Source organism: Anabrus simplex, chromosome 8 (assembly GCF_040414725.1).
Source record: "Anabrus simplex isolate iqAnaSimp1 chromosome 8, ASM4041472v1, whole genome shotgun sequence".
NCBI classification, from domain to species: domain Eukaryota; kingdom Metazoa; phylum Arthropoda; class Insecta; order Orthoptera; family Tettigoniidae; genus Anabrus; species Anabrus simplex.
This window is the reverse complement of record NC_090272.1, coordinates 167,145,769-167,160,449: the sequence shown is the minus strand read 5'-3', so window position 1 is coordinate 167,160,449 and position 14,681 is coordinate 167,145,769. Positions and strand designations below refer to the sequence as shown.

At 41.6% G+C, this 14,681-nt stretch overlaps 1 protein-coding gene across 1 annotated transcript in view; it reads right to left on the bottom strand.

Annotated features, from left to right (window-relative positions):
- Positions 1–13,738, bottom strand: part of LOC136879253 (calpain-9) — a 134,075-nt gene extending 120,337 nt beyond the window's left edge. Inside the window, exon 1 of the mRNA XM_067153066.2 lies at positions 13,584–13,738. Coding sequence (XP_067009167.2) covers positions 13,584–13,730 — 147 coding nt within the window. The 5' untranslated portion in view covers positions 13,731–13,738. The remainder of the gene's footprint in view (positions 1–13,583) is intronic.
- Positions 13,739–14,681: the final 943 nt, after the last annotated feature.

The following is a 14,681-nucleotide window of genomic DNA, read 5'->3' as shown; positions in this document are numbered from 1 at the left end:
GATGCCGAGTTGCTATATTTAGAATTTAGTTTATGGGTAACGTCGAAATTGAACACCAGTTTTCTTTCTTTCTTTCTTTCTTTCTTTCTTTCTTTCTTTCTTTCTTTCTTAATCTGTTTACCTTCCAGGGTTGGTTTTATTCCCTCCGACTCCGCGAGGGATTCTACTTCTACCGCCTCAAGGGCAGTGCTTTGGAGGGTGAGATTTTGGGTTGGAGGGTTACAACTGGGGAGGATGACTAGTACCTCGCCCAGGTGGCCTCACTTGCCATGCTGAGCAGGGGCCTTGTGGATGAATGGGAAGATCCGGAAGGAATAGACAAAGAAGAGGGAAGGAAGCGGCTGTGGCCTTAAGTTAGGTACCATCCCGGCGTTTGTCTAGAGAAGTAAGGAAACCACAGAAAACCATTTCGAAGACGGCTGAGGTGGGAATTGAACCCCCCTCTACTCACTTAACCTCCCGAGGCTGAGCTGACCCCGTTCCAGACCTCGTACCACTTTTTCAAATTTCATGGCAGAGCTGGAAATCGAACTCGCGTCTCCGGGGGTGGTAGCTAATCACACTATCCACTACACCAGAGAGGTGGACGGCATCAATGTATAATCGATATTTTCTTTTTTTTTAAATATGAATGATGTGAAGATTCTAGAAATACTGTAAATCTGCTTTGGAAAAATTGATCTCAGTATTCATTAAATTAATTTCTACTATCCGACTAACAAGTTACTATGAATCGGTGACGACGAACTGCATGATCACACATGCACATGACATACGCGCATGCGATCTGCCTACATATAATTTACACACATAGACTTCGGATTGTAATCCATACACACACAAGTGATACGGATCTTCGTTACACACCCTTGAAACATTACAGCGCACTTTCTGAATAAAGTATCATCTGAGGCGGTAGAATACATCCGACGTAATCACTGCCTGTAGTAAAAGGTGACTAAAAGGGGGTAACCTGCAGAGAGACTGAGTTTGATAGCGTGGTTTGGTGACCATGAGGTCTCTAGCTGAGTCTTCAATTGCTTACATGTATTCTGCCCAGGTTCCTTACTGAACTCCCTTCATCAACGCTAGCTCTTCCGAACCGGGCGGTATTAGGTTTGTGAGGCCTAGGGAGAAGTTAATTTTTACATCCTTCAAAGTCTTTCCCTTTATTTTACCGATACCTCCCTTTTTGGAAGTGTCGGGCCACTTCCATTTTCACTCTGATTAGTGTTGAGAGGATGGTTGCGGAGTTGTACTTCCTCTTAAAGCAATAATCATAATAATAATTATAATAATAATAATAATTATTATTATTTCATGTGGCTATTTCTAGCAGAGTGCAGCCCTTGTAAGGCAGACCCTCCGATGAGGGTAACTGCGTGTAATTGTGGTGGAGGATAGTGTTATGTGTGGTGTGTGAGTTGCAGGGATGTTGGGGACAGCACAAACACCCAGGCCCCGGGCCAATGGAATTAACCAATGAAGATTAAAATCCCCGACCCCGCCGGGAATCGAACCCGGGACCCTCTGAACCGAAGGTCAGTACGCTGACCATTCAGCCAACAAGTCGGACTCTTAAAGCAATAACAAACACAAACACCACCGCCACAACCACGTATCGCTCGTATAGGTTGAGACATGAAAACACTAGCAATCATAAAACAGACACTGACAGACACTAAGTCCAAGGTTACGTTTATGGGGGAAAACTCGAATCCCTTTCAAATTAAAATGGGAGTAAGACAAGGAGATGGACTCTCACCAGTGGCGTATCCTGGAATCTCCACTGAGGCATGCAACTAGTAACCATGCAGTTAACACAACGTATTAAGTAAATTTCAATTCTACTCACCCTAATTACATGTAGGTGAACTCGAGCCAAACAGTTTTACTGTAAGTTTCTGGATTGAACGTGCGTACACAATTCTTGTTTTCTGTTTTTAAATTTACGAGGGTCCGCCTCTGTGGTGTAGTGGTTAGTGTAATTAGCTGCCACCCCCGGAGGCCCGGGTTCGATTCCCGGCTCTGCCACGAAATTTGAAAAGTGGTACGAGGGCTGGAACGGAGACCACTCAGCCTCGGGAGGTCAACTGAGTAGAGGTGGGTTCGATTCCCACCTCAGCCATCCTCGAAGTGGTTTTCCGTGGTTTCCTACTTCTCCTCCAGGCAAATGCCGGGATGGTACCTAACTTCAGGCCATGGCCGCTTCCTTCCCTCTTCCTTGTCTATCCCTTCCAATCTTCCCATCCCCCGCAAAGCCCCTGTTCAACATAGCAGGTGAGGCGAGGTACTGGTCATCCTCCCCAGTTTCATCCCCCGACCCAGAGTCTGAAGCTCCAGTACACTGCCCTTGAGGAGGTAGAGGAGGGATCCCTCACTGAGTCCGAGGGAAAAGCCAACCATGGAGGGTAAGCAGATTAAGAAGAAGAAGAGGAAGAAATTTACGAGGGAAGGTTGAGGTCTCCCGGCTTTAACTATCTGAATCTTTTCATCAAACGAACGGCCAGTAAATGGCTTTTCAAACTGATTTACAATTATATCCGTTTTAGACTCATCCATCGTTAATACCACATCTGCGCAAGATATAATAAAACACCGAAAATACAATGAATTAACTCACTAGTTAGCCACAACTCAAGCACTGGAGGTAAGTCACACCAGTTGCATTGGTCAGTTTCGTCACGTTGGGTTCTCGCTGGGGGGTAATCTGTGGGTCCCGTTCGCTGTAAAGATGCCGACTTTCTCCAAGTTGCTAACAGATGGCAGAGGGTAGCACGGATATAGGGTGACAAATTCTGACCAAGTTTCAATTGCAGCGACATCGTTCGGAGGGTTTCAGAACTACGTCTGCCACCGAATGCAATTTTAAGATTGAATGCCTTTCTTCCTGAACTCGTCCATTCGCTGTTTCTTTCTTCCTAGAGTGGTGTAGACGGCGAGACTACACCAGCACCACACGTAGTCAAGCAACGGAACCAGTACAGTTGCGCGGACCTTTTGAACTTCTGAGCGATGAAGTCGTTAATATTCGACTTGAAACAACCTAAAATCGTACATCAGACAGTTCTTTGTGTTATCATAACGCATGCAATGAATGCCTTGCATTCAAGGAGAATACGCCCCTGACTCTCACCTTTACTCTTGAAATGCGTCCTTGAAAGAGTGATACAAAAATGGCGCAAACAGAACTCGGCCCTCAAAATTCACCAACAAATCACATTAGGCAGAGAAAAACTAGCGATATATTGCGTAGTATTTGCAGACGACCTATCAATCTCAACCCGAGACATTTCAACATCCCAAAATGACTGAATTCCTGAAAGAAATTGCGAAAAAAGTCGGCTTTCAGATATCTTTTGAAAAGACAGAATATTTGACCTGCCACAAACAAGCATCAAAATTCGTGAAGACGAAATATTTCAAAATAAAACGAGGTTCACAGTTTAAGTATCTTGGTGAAACAATTTACAAGGAGCCAATGGAAGAAGCAGTTTGGTTTTAGGAAAGGTTATTCCACTGAAGCTCAACTTGTAGGATTCCAGCAAGATATAGCAGATATCATGGATTCTGGAGGTCAAATGGACTGTATCTCCATTGACTTATCTAAGGCATTTGATAGGGTAGATCATGGGAGACTACTGGCAAAAATGAGTGCAAATGGACTAGACAATAGAGTGACCGAATGGGTTGCCATATTTCTAGAAAATATATCTCACAGAAGCTTTATCTGACCCTGTAATAATTAAAGGGGAATTCCTCAACGCAGTATTATCGGACCTTTGTTTTCTTCTATATATAAATGATATATGTAAAGGAGTGGAATCGGAGGTAAGGCTGTTTGCGGATGATGTTATTCTCTATAGAGTGATGAATAAATTATAAGATTGTGAGCAACTGCAACGTGACCTCGAAAATGTTGTGAAATAGACAGCAGGCAATGGTATGGTTATAAACGGGGTTAAAAGTCAGGTTGTGAGTTTCACGAATAGGAAAAGTCCTCTCAGTTTTAATTACTGCGTTGATGGGGTGAAAGTTCCTTTTGGGGATCATTGTAAGTATCTAGGTGTCAGTCGCTTCGAGTATCTAGGATCTATTGTCACAAATACTGGAGACTGTGAACCTGAGATCCGCAAGCGCATTGCAATTGCGAAAAATTCAACAGCAAAACTTACTCGCATCTGGAAGGACACCTCCATCACTTCCAAGACAAAGCTCACCCTCATGCGAACTCTGATCTTCCCTATCGCGACCTATGCAGCAGAAACTTGGACGATGAAGACGGCGGATCGCCGCAGGATTGATGCTCTAGAAATGTGGTGCTATAGGAGATTACTGCGAATACCATGGACAGCACACCGTACTAATGAATTGATCCTGCAACAGCTCGGCATCAGAACAAGACTGTCGACACTTATCAACCAAAAACAACTCGGATATTTTGGTCATATTGCCAGAAGACAGGAGGCAATGGAAATACTTATCATAGAGGGAAAAGTCGAAGGCCGAAGACCTAGAGGACGTGCGCCGTTACGATGGATGGACCAGATCAAGAACTTAACCGGGATGAGCTTACAGCAAGCAAGTCACCATGCCCAAAGCAGAGACTCCTGGAGGAAGATCACCAAAAGGATTGTCGCGTGATGCCACTACACCCTTACGAAGGGTTGGACTAAGAGAGAGAGAGGTGTTAATATAAGGAAAGATCTTCATTGGGGTAATCACATAAATAGGATTGTAAATAAAGGGTACAGATCTCTGCACTTGGTTATGAGGGTGTTTAGGGGTTGTAGTAAGGATTTAAAGGAGAGGGCATATAAGTCTCTGGTAAGACCCCAACTAGAGTATGGTTCCAGTGTATGGGACCCTCACCAGGATTACCTGATTCAAGAACTGGAAAAAATCCAAAGAAAAGCAGCTCGATTTGTTCTGGGTGATTTCCGACAAAAGAGTAGCGTTACAAAAATGTTGCAAAGTTTGGGTTGGGAAGAAGTGAGAGAAAGAAGAGCTGCTCGACTAAGTGGTATGTTCCGAGCTGTCAGCGGAGAGATGGCGTGGAATGACATTAGTAGACGAATAAGTTCGAGTGGCGTTTATAAAAGTAGGAAAGATCACAATATGAAGATAAAGTTGTAATTCAAGAGGACAAATTGGGGCAAATATTCATTTATATGAAGGGGAGTTAGGGATTGGGATAACTTACCAAGGGAGACGTTCAATAAATTTCCAATTTCTTTGAAATCATTTAGGAAAAGGCTAGGAAAGCAACAGATAGGGAATCTGCCACCTGGGCGACTGCCCTAAATGCAGATCAGTATTCATTCATTCATTCATTAGATGCCACAATATCTACAACAAAAAAATGTATCTCAGAGCACACACAACTACAACATTACAATACAGTCATTAAACCAGAACGTCTTTACGGATCAGAAACGCTAATTTTGAATAGGAAAGCAGACGTTGAAAACATTGAGAAAAAATAATGCAACATCATAATTCTAGGCCCAAAACTCACCGATGGACAATACAGACTTAGAGGCAGAAGGAAATCAAACAATACACAAATATTTAGTGTTATTAGAAAACGTAGGCTAAGATTCTATGGACATATTAAAAGAATACATCCAAACAGATATAACAAACAAAGTCGACTTCTATGAAAACAGGAGTAAAGCCAAAACAGACACAATGTAATGAATTGGCGAAATCAAAATCTATTTGAAATAAGCATGAATTACACCAGCAGATTTCCAAAACAGAGCAATTTTCAGATCCAAAATTCACAAATGGCAAGTTGACCAAGAGGAAAGAACACTGGAACAACGTGGTCTGAAGAGAGAAAGGAAGCCGACAGTAAAGGAATGAAAGAAATATGGGCACAAAAATATGGTATATGCAGGCCTCTATGTACTAATAAGCTTATTCACACACACATATATATAATAATGCCTGTCGTAAGAGCTCGATAGCTGTAGTCGCTTAATTGCGGCCAGTATCCAGTATTCGGGAGATAGTGGGTTCGAACCCCACTGTCGGCAGCCCTGAAGATGGTTTTCCGTGATTTCCCATTTTCACACCAGGCTGTACGTTAATGCCACGGACGCTTCCTTCATACTCCTAGCCCTTTCCTGTCCCATCGTCGTCATAAGACCTAGCTGTGTCGGTGCGACATAAAGCAACTTGCAGACCTTTTTTAGAGTTTTGACCTTAAAATATCCCTTGCATTATTTATGACCCATCTACGTTTTATCTGGGGAAGGGATATCTCTGTTTCAAATTATACATTGCACTGTTTTAAGTTTCAACAACGAGTTTTTGAGTTGGTTTCTGATATTATCTTTGTGTGGGATGTAATGTATGCATGTTTTAAGCTTGTCATAGAAGTATACTATTAATTATTTATAAAATTTTCACGGAATCGTTGGGATTGTTCACCGTAAAGTCTTGTATAGGCTGTATTTCCTGATAACTAATTCAATGTAGATAATTAAATTTTGTGCATAGTTTGTGGTTATAGTAGTTCGCTATCTGAAGAGAATTTGAACAGAACAAAGAAGAATTTAATTCAATATCCGGCAAGCAGTGCTATACATTTTTGGCCTATTTTCTAACCTCTTCTGGTTATGATTTATAGGTAATAGGTTATTAAATTAGAAGTGGGTAGTTAACACTGGTCGCATCCGGCAGGTTAGACTATACGGTCGCATGCGGCACGGTGGCATATCTCACGACACCGACCAGCTTCCTCCCATACTATTATAGACATGACTATTGATTGTGGGATTAAAACTTAAATAGGTCTACGTGACTCGAGACGACAACGTGCTGAAAACGGCAAATGTGTAAGGACCTTGTGCTATTTCAGTGGACATGTATCATGGACTAGACAAGAGTGACTGAATGGGTTGCTATATTTCTAGAAAATAGATCTCAGAGAATTAGAGTAGGTGAAGCTTTATCTGACCCTGTAATAATTAAGAGGGGAATTCCTCAAGGCAGTATTATCGGACCTTTGTTTTCTTATATAAATCAATGATATGAGTAAAGGAGTGGAATCGGAGGTAAGGCTTTTTGCGGATTATGTTATTCTCTATAGAGTGATAAATAAGTTACAAGATTGTGAGCAACTGCAACGTGACCTCGAAAATGTTGTGAGATGGACAGCAGGCAATGGTATGTTGATAAACGGGGTTAAAAGTCAGGTTGTGAGTTTCACAAATAGGAAAAGTCCTCCCAGTTTTAATTACTGCGTTGATGGGGTGAAAGTTCCTTTTGGGGATCATTGTAAGTATCTAGGTGTTAATATAAGGAAAGATCTTCATTAGGGTAATCACATAAATGGGATTGTAAATAAAGGGTACAGATCTCTGCACATGGTTATGAGGGTGTTTAGGGGTTGTAGTAAGGATGTAAGGGAGAGTGCATATAAGTCGCTGGTGAGACCCCAACTAGAGTATGGTTCCAGTGTATGGGACCCTCACCAGGATTACCTGATTCAAGAACTGGAAAAAATCCAAAGAAAGGCAGCTCGATTTGTTCTGGGTGATTTCCGACAAAAGAGTAGCGTTATAAAAATGTTGCAATGTTTGGGTTGGGAAGAATTGAGAGAAAGAAGAGCTGCTCGACTAGTGGTATGTTCCGAGCTGTCAGCGGAGACATGACGTGGAATGTCATTAGTAGACGAATAAGTTTGAATGGCGTTTATAAAAGTAGGAAAGATCACAATATGAAGATAAAGTTGGAATTCAAGAGGACAAACTGGGGCAAATATTCATTTATAGGAAGGGGAGTTAGGGATTGGAATAACTTACCAAGGGAGATGTTCAATAAATTTCCAATTTCTTTGAAATCATTTCGGAAGAGGCTAGGAAAGCAACAGATAGGGAATCTGCCACCTGGGCGACTGCCCTAAATGCAGATCTTGATTGATTGATTGATTGATTGATTGATTGATTGATTGATTGATTGATGAAACGATGAGTGACTTTCCGAAGCATCGTCGATTATCATTGTATGTGAACAGAGCAGTTTGAGGCATTACAGTTACTCTGATTCGTGTTGCTGTATATTATGTAATTTGACGTATTACCTTTCCGACGATAATGTCCCATTTCCCGTAGCCTAACCACAGTCACATGATGCGATCAACCATGTAACCAACTTCCTAGCTGCAGTTTGAGATTGCATTTCGTGCAGAGTACGTGAATATGACAGAGGACGGGCAGGAGAAAGGACAGTAGGAGGAAGTCCAAAATGAGTGGTGCACGATATAAAACAGAACTTGGAGAAAAATAGGCGAGAATTAGTGGAATAATGAAGCAGTTTCTCGTATGAAACTAAAATGACGAAACTTTCTTTTTGCTAGTGGTCTGACATCTTACTAACACATCGACGGTTTTCGTAGACGCAAGGCTGGGAAAGGACTAGGATTATGAAAGTATCGATCGTGGCCATAATTAAGTTACAGCCGCAGCAATTGCCTGGTGTAGAATGGGAAAATAAGGAAAACCATACTCAGGGTTGCCACCGATGGGATTCGAACCCACCATCTCTCGAAGCCAGCAGCCCTCATAGCTGTGTATGATTGTAGAAGTTCACCTACTACCTTCTTCTTCCTAACCGTTTTCCCATTTACCTGGGGTCGGCACTTTGAATGGATGTAAGGACTGCGGGTGGTGGGGATCAAATCCTCGATCACCGAAATGTAAGCTAACAGGTACATACCACGTTCATCGCAGCCAACTCGCTTGGAGAAAGTTAAGTATAATAACATCACTGTAGAATTCGCTCATACTGCACCTGTGACACTGCACTAAGACGCCAGTCATTGAAGGTTATTCTCTAATTGTTTTAAAAATGAAATATTCTGACTTTTAGGACAACAGTGGCATTATTATGAACATCTACGTTGAGGACTATGGGCAATCTCGCGACTAAGAGTTGTTGACGGTAAGGGAGGGGGTGGGAGTGGACTAATTGTGACAGACAAGGAGGGCCTTATTATAGGTATAATTCTAGGCCTGTGAGTCAATGTTCTTATTTTAGTGCTCAGGTCAACCTCACGAGAGGCACGTCCAGAAGTAAAGCAAACAAGCTCTTAGTTTTATGTAACTGTTGATGTCCTCATCATAGCCGCCTGATATCCAGTTTTAGGTGGAAATCAGACCGCAGGGAAGCCGGTGACAATATTACTCATGTGACGCTCTCGTGAGGTTGTTACTGATAAGAATATTTGCAAACGTCCTGTAGTCTACTGAATTTTCTCACGTTACATGCGTTCTTGGCGGACAGGCCAACTTTAGTCCTCTCTGATTATCCGTACACTCATAGATCTCAATTAACAGTGACGACAACAACAGAAATAATAATAATAATAATAATAATAATAATACCCAAGTAGTTTCATAGAGGTAGGTCTGGCTTCTTGGTTGAATCGCCAGCGTAGCGGCTTTCGCATCAGAGGGGCCTGGATTCGAATCCCGGTCGTGTTGAGGGTTTTACGTATCTCTATTTAATTCGTCTGGCTTACGGATTGGATTTTAGTGTTCGGTCTTAATACACACTTTTATATACGTAAAACACTCCACGCTATGAGCCACTACAAAAACACGCAACAATGAATACATCCCTCCACATATGGTTGACGTCAGGAAGGGCATCTGACCGTAATACTTGGCCAATCCATAAGCAGTGCCAATTCCATGCAACTGGAAAAGGGCCATGGAAAAGAAGAGGATTATAGAGGCAGGTATACGGCAGAAAATACGAAGTCCATATAAGAGTCTGTATTACTATTTGTTTTACTTCTCATCGACCCAGATAGGTCTTACGGTGACGATGGAATTAGAAAGGGTATGCATTGGGAAGGAGCGGTCGTGGCCTTAAGAGATAGCTTCAGTATTTTCCTGGAGAGCAAATGGGGAAACTACGGAAAACTATCTTCAGTGGTCGTTCGAATCCACCATTCTCCGAATGCAAGCTGGCAGCTACATGTCGAAACTGCGTACCCAACTTGCTCGGCCAATAATATAGCTATATTAACCATATTAATTTATACATTTTTTAGATTTTTAAATAAGGAGACTTACGATAAAATTGTTAAACTTCAGAGTTTTATGTTATTTCAAAAATTCAACTTTCCATGTCGTAATTAGACAGTCATTTTTGTTGAATGTAACTTTCTTAAGAATGTAGGTGGGCCGGTTAATTAGCCAGCTTTTACGTCAGGTCAGGGTTTTGTTAACGCTAGAAGTCGTTCTACTAGCAGATTAAACTGAAAATCCCACCCGAAGTCGCCAGAATTCGAAATCGGGTTGGGAAACCGAGTGACTAGAATAATTTACCAGAGCAGCCTCAACAATGTGCTCTAAGCTAATTTATAACTCTCTATACGTATAGGATGCAAAGTTATTGTAAATGTTTAATTAATTAGATATCTTGATATTTGACATGTAATTTGACATAGCTGAAACTTCTTAAAAATAATGTTCTTACGTGAGGAAGCAATACTCGCTCTAGGATCAGAAATTTCTCCTTAAACTTTCACATGCTAATCATCATTATTCGGTTTAAGAATACAGTATTAGTGTAATTCTGTCTGGATGAATACAGCTCAGCCGGTAGAGCGTTGGCCTTCTGACTCCAGGTTGGCAGGTTCGATTCTGACTCAGTCCCGGTGGTATCTGAAGGTGCTCAAGTAAATTTATAGACACGTAAAAGAACTCCTGCGGGACGAAATACAGGCACCTCTCAGTCCTCGCAAACCGTAAAAGAAGTTTGTGGGACGTAAGACCGATAACATTATATTATTATTATTATTATTATTATTATTATTATTATTATTATTATTATTATTATTATATTGATTTTACACTCCACTAACTACTTTTTACGGATTTCCAGACGTCGTTGTTCCGGAATTTCGGGAGTTTTGTCCTGCAAGACTTCTTACCTACTGTTGTATTTGAATACCTTAAAATATCACTAGACTAAGCCGGGATCGAACCCACAAAGTTCAGTTCAGAAGACCGACATTACCCTCTGAGCTACTCCGCCCACCAATTTTTTGTTTTGGCCAGAGATTTTAGACCAGCTACTCCTCCTGAAGCCAGGAGATTTTTTTAGCTGGATATACGAAGACGACAATCGTCTGAGATTCGAACATAGGCCATCCGAGTGGAGTGGAAGCAGTTAAGCCATTGCGCAAACCATGTTTCCGCCAGAAATAAGACTGATTTAGTGGGATTGACACGAATATACGGGATTTCATTGCCTAGCGGTAACGTCAAAAATACTAGCGCTGCAATATTGCTAGTGATAATATTACTAGTGATAAACTTATGTTACGATAAAATTGTAAGGTTGACACAAATTAAAAAAGAGTGGAAAGTATTCTTAAGAATTACTGTACTGCCTTCGGTCTCTTTGAAGAGAACTGTCTTTTTATGTCCACAGTAGTCATTCCACAGTTAAGCCACTGCGCTAATCATTTTCCGGCGAGCGAGATGGACGAGGGACATCCTCACTGGCATTTCACGAAAGATGCCAGTTTCAACCAATGCATGTCGATTTTTTGACATGAAAGGTCACGTTCTTTGTGGTTCTGATTTGATTTAAAACTAGAGGTTCTGATCATTTTCCCCATCAAAACTAAGGTGGATTCCGTGGGATTAACATAAATATACCTGATTTAGTTTCATAGCGGGAAATTTAAAACGGAACTTGTCACTACTGACCGATGAACCGTAAGAATATAAACAAAGCTTCGTCAAAATCGTGAGGTTCAAACAAAATAAAGCGAACAAGGAAACAAAGCCTTCGTAACAATCACTGTCTCTGAACGTTTGAAAAATAGTTTTAGCCTAGAATGTGTCTTTTGAAGAGGATTACTTGCTCAAAAGCGACACTCGTACAGAGTTATAAACAGCCGTATAGCGCATGCGTATACTTTGCCGTTGTCATAGTTACCATAAACCATTGTTAGGTTAAAATCACAGGAATAGAACCAGCTTTTGGGTGGTTAGGCCGTGTGCATTATGCAGAGTTTCGTCCAGACGTGCCATTTGGACGAAACTCTGCATAATGCACACGGCCTAACCACCCAAAAGCTGGTTCTATTCCTGTGATTTTAAGATCTGCGGCTGTGAAAGCCTTTTTTGACATTGTTAGGTTGTTGTTGTTCGTTGGCTCATCAGTCCATAGACTGGTTTGATGCAGCTTCCATGCCACCCTATCCTGTGCTAACTTTCTACCTACAACATCCTAAATTTAATCTGTTTGTCATATTCATACAGCCGTTTTTACTGCTTACACTCCCCTCAAAAACCAACTGAACAAGTCCTGTGTATCTTAAGATGTTAGGATGGTTGCTCAGTCGTACTTTCTCTTAAAACAATCACTACCATCACGCCATTCAAGACAATGTTATTGGCTTTACGTCCCACTACTTTTACGGTTTTCAGAGACGCCGATGTGCCGGAATTTAGTCCCGGAGGAGTTCTTTTATGTACCAGTAAATCTACCGACACGAGACTGACCTATTTCAGCTCCTTCAAATACAACCGGACTGAGCCAGGGTCGAACCTGCCAAGCTGGGGCCAGAAGGCCAGCGCCTCAACCGTCTGAGCCACTCAGCTCGGCACGCTTAAGATGTGTCCTGTCATTCTATCTGTTCTTCTGGTCGAATTTCGCCAAGTCGTTCTCCTCTCGCCAATTCGATTCAGTAACTGTGCATTCGTACTTCGAACTACCCATCTCACCTTCAGAAATTCTTTCGTAACACCACATTTCAAAAGCTTCGATTCCCTATGTTTCACTTCCACATTGTTAAGTATAATTTCAATATGTAAAAAATAAGCCTATATTTAAGTTGGATATTTCATATATCTATTTGTGCATTTTGAACACTGTTAGAGTAAGTTATATTATTATTATTATTATTATTATTATTATTATTATTATTATTATTATACCGCTTTTCCCACACCTGTGAGGTCGCGGGTGCGAACTGTGTAGCACATGTGGTTTTGGCCCTGTTTTACGACCGGATGCCATATCTGACGCCAACCCTATGTGGAGGGATATAATCACCAGTGTGTTTTTCTGTGGTGTGTTGTCTGAATATGAAGAAGAGTGTGTTGGAACATACACAAACAACCAGTCCTCGAGCCAGAAGAATTAATCACATGCGATTAAATTCTACGACCCGGCCGGGAATTGAACCCGGAACCCTCTGAATAGAAGGACTCAACGGCTATTCAGCCAAGGAGACAGACAACACATAATAATAATAATAATAATAATAATAATAATAATAATAATAATAATAATAATAATAATAATAATAATACGGATAAGTATAAACACATTGTAAATACTTATGTAATATTTATAAAATAAGGACCGAGGTTAATCACTTTTTTTCTTGTACTCGCGGTAAGCGAATGTTCCTCTAAAAAATGGTGTAGTCGGATGATAAAAAATTACAAATATGCTTTTGCTTTCCATGTCTATGTCGTATCATTTTTACAAAAGTATTTTTCATGAAAACTGTTTAATTTTTAAAAGGCTAGAGTACTCACTCGAGGTCTCATCCACTGACGGTCTTTATTGTCGGGGTCGTCTGGGTTCTCGTACAGAGATTGTTTTGACGGGGGGAAGTCCGAATCACAGAAGAGCGTTGCACAGCTGTCGTTGTGCTGCTTCACCGTTTTTGTTGTATGTTCCATGCTCGAGGCGCGGCTGTCGAATGGAGTTTCTTCGCTAGGTTGTACCTCTTATCGTACTCTGTGGCCTTCAATCCAGTGGTGCCAACATAGGGTTAGTTCGCAGCGCTATCATCGGCGAAGCGTTGAAAAGCGACATATAAATCAAACTGTTAGGCCTAAGCGGTGACTCAATTTCAAAGGGCATTAACATCGTGATAAACAGCCTCATCGCTGAAGAATAGAGGAGTGACGATTTAATTATTCTTCTTTCTTTCTTTCTTTCTTTCTTTCTTTCTTTCTTAATCCACCCAGGGTTGTTTTTTTTTTCCCTCGGACTCTGCAAGGGATCCTACCTCTAGCACCTCAAGGGCAGTGTCCTGGACCGTAAGACTTTGGGTCGGGGATACAAATGGGATGAAAGACCAGTACCTCGCCCAGGTGGGTTCATCTGCTATGCTGAACAGGGGCCTATGGAGGAATGGAAAGATTGGAAGGGATGGGCAAGGAAGAGGGAAGGAAGCGGCCGTGGCTTTAAGTTCGGCACCATTTACCTAGAGGAGAAGTGGGAAAAACGGAAAATCACTTCGAGGAGAGCTGAGGTGGGAATACAGCCTAGTCTTCTCAGTTGACCTCCCGAGGATCAGCGAACTCCATTCAAGTTCTTCTAACACGTTTCAACTTTCGTGGCAGAGCAGGGAATCCAACCTGGGCCTCCAGGGGTGGTAGCTAATCATACTAACCGCTACACCACAGAGGTGGATGATTTAATATTTTATCAGACTTAATTTTGCTTATTATTGAAACGATTCGCATCCCTTGTTGATATAAACCCTGTGAATATCTACGACAAGCATTGTGTATAGGATAAAAAATAATTGCTTCCTAGAAAAGTGTACTTGTCCGTCTCTGTGGTGTAGTGGTTAATGTGATTAGCTGCCACCCCCGGAGGCCCGGGTTCGATTCCCGGCTCTG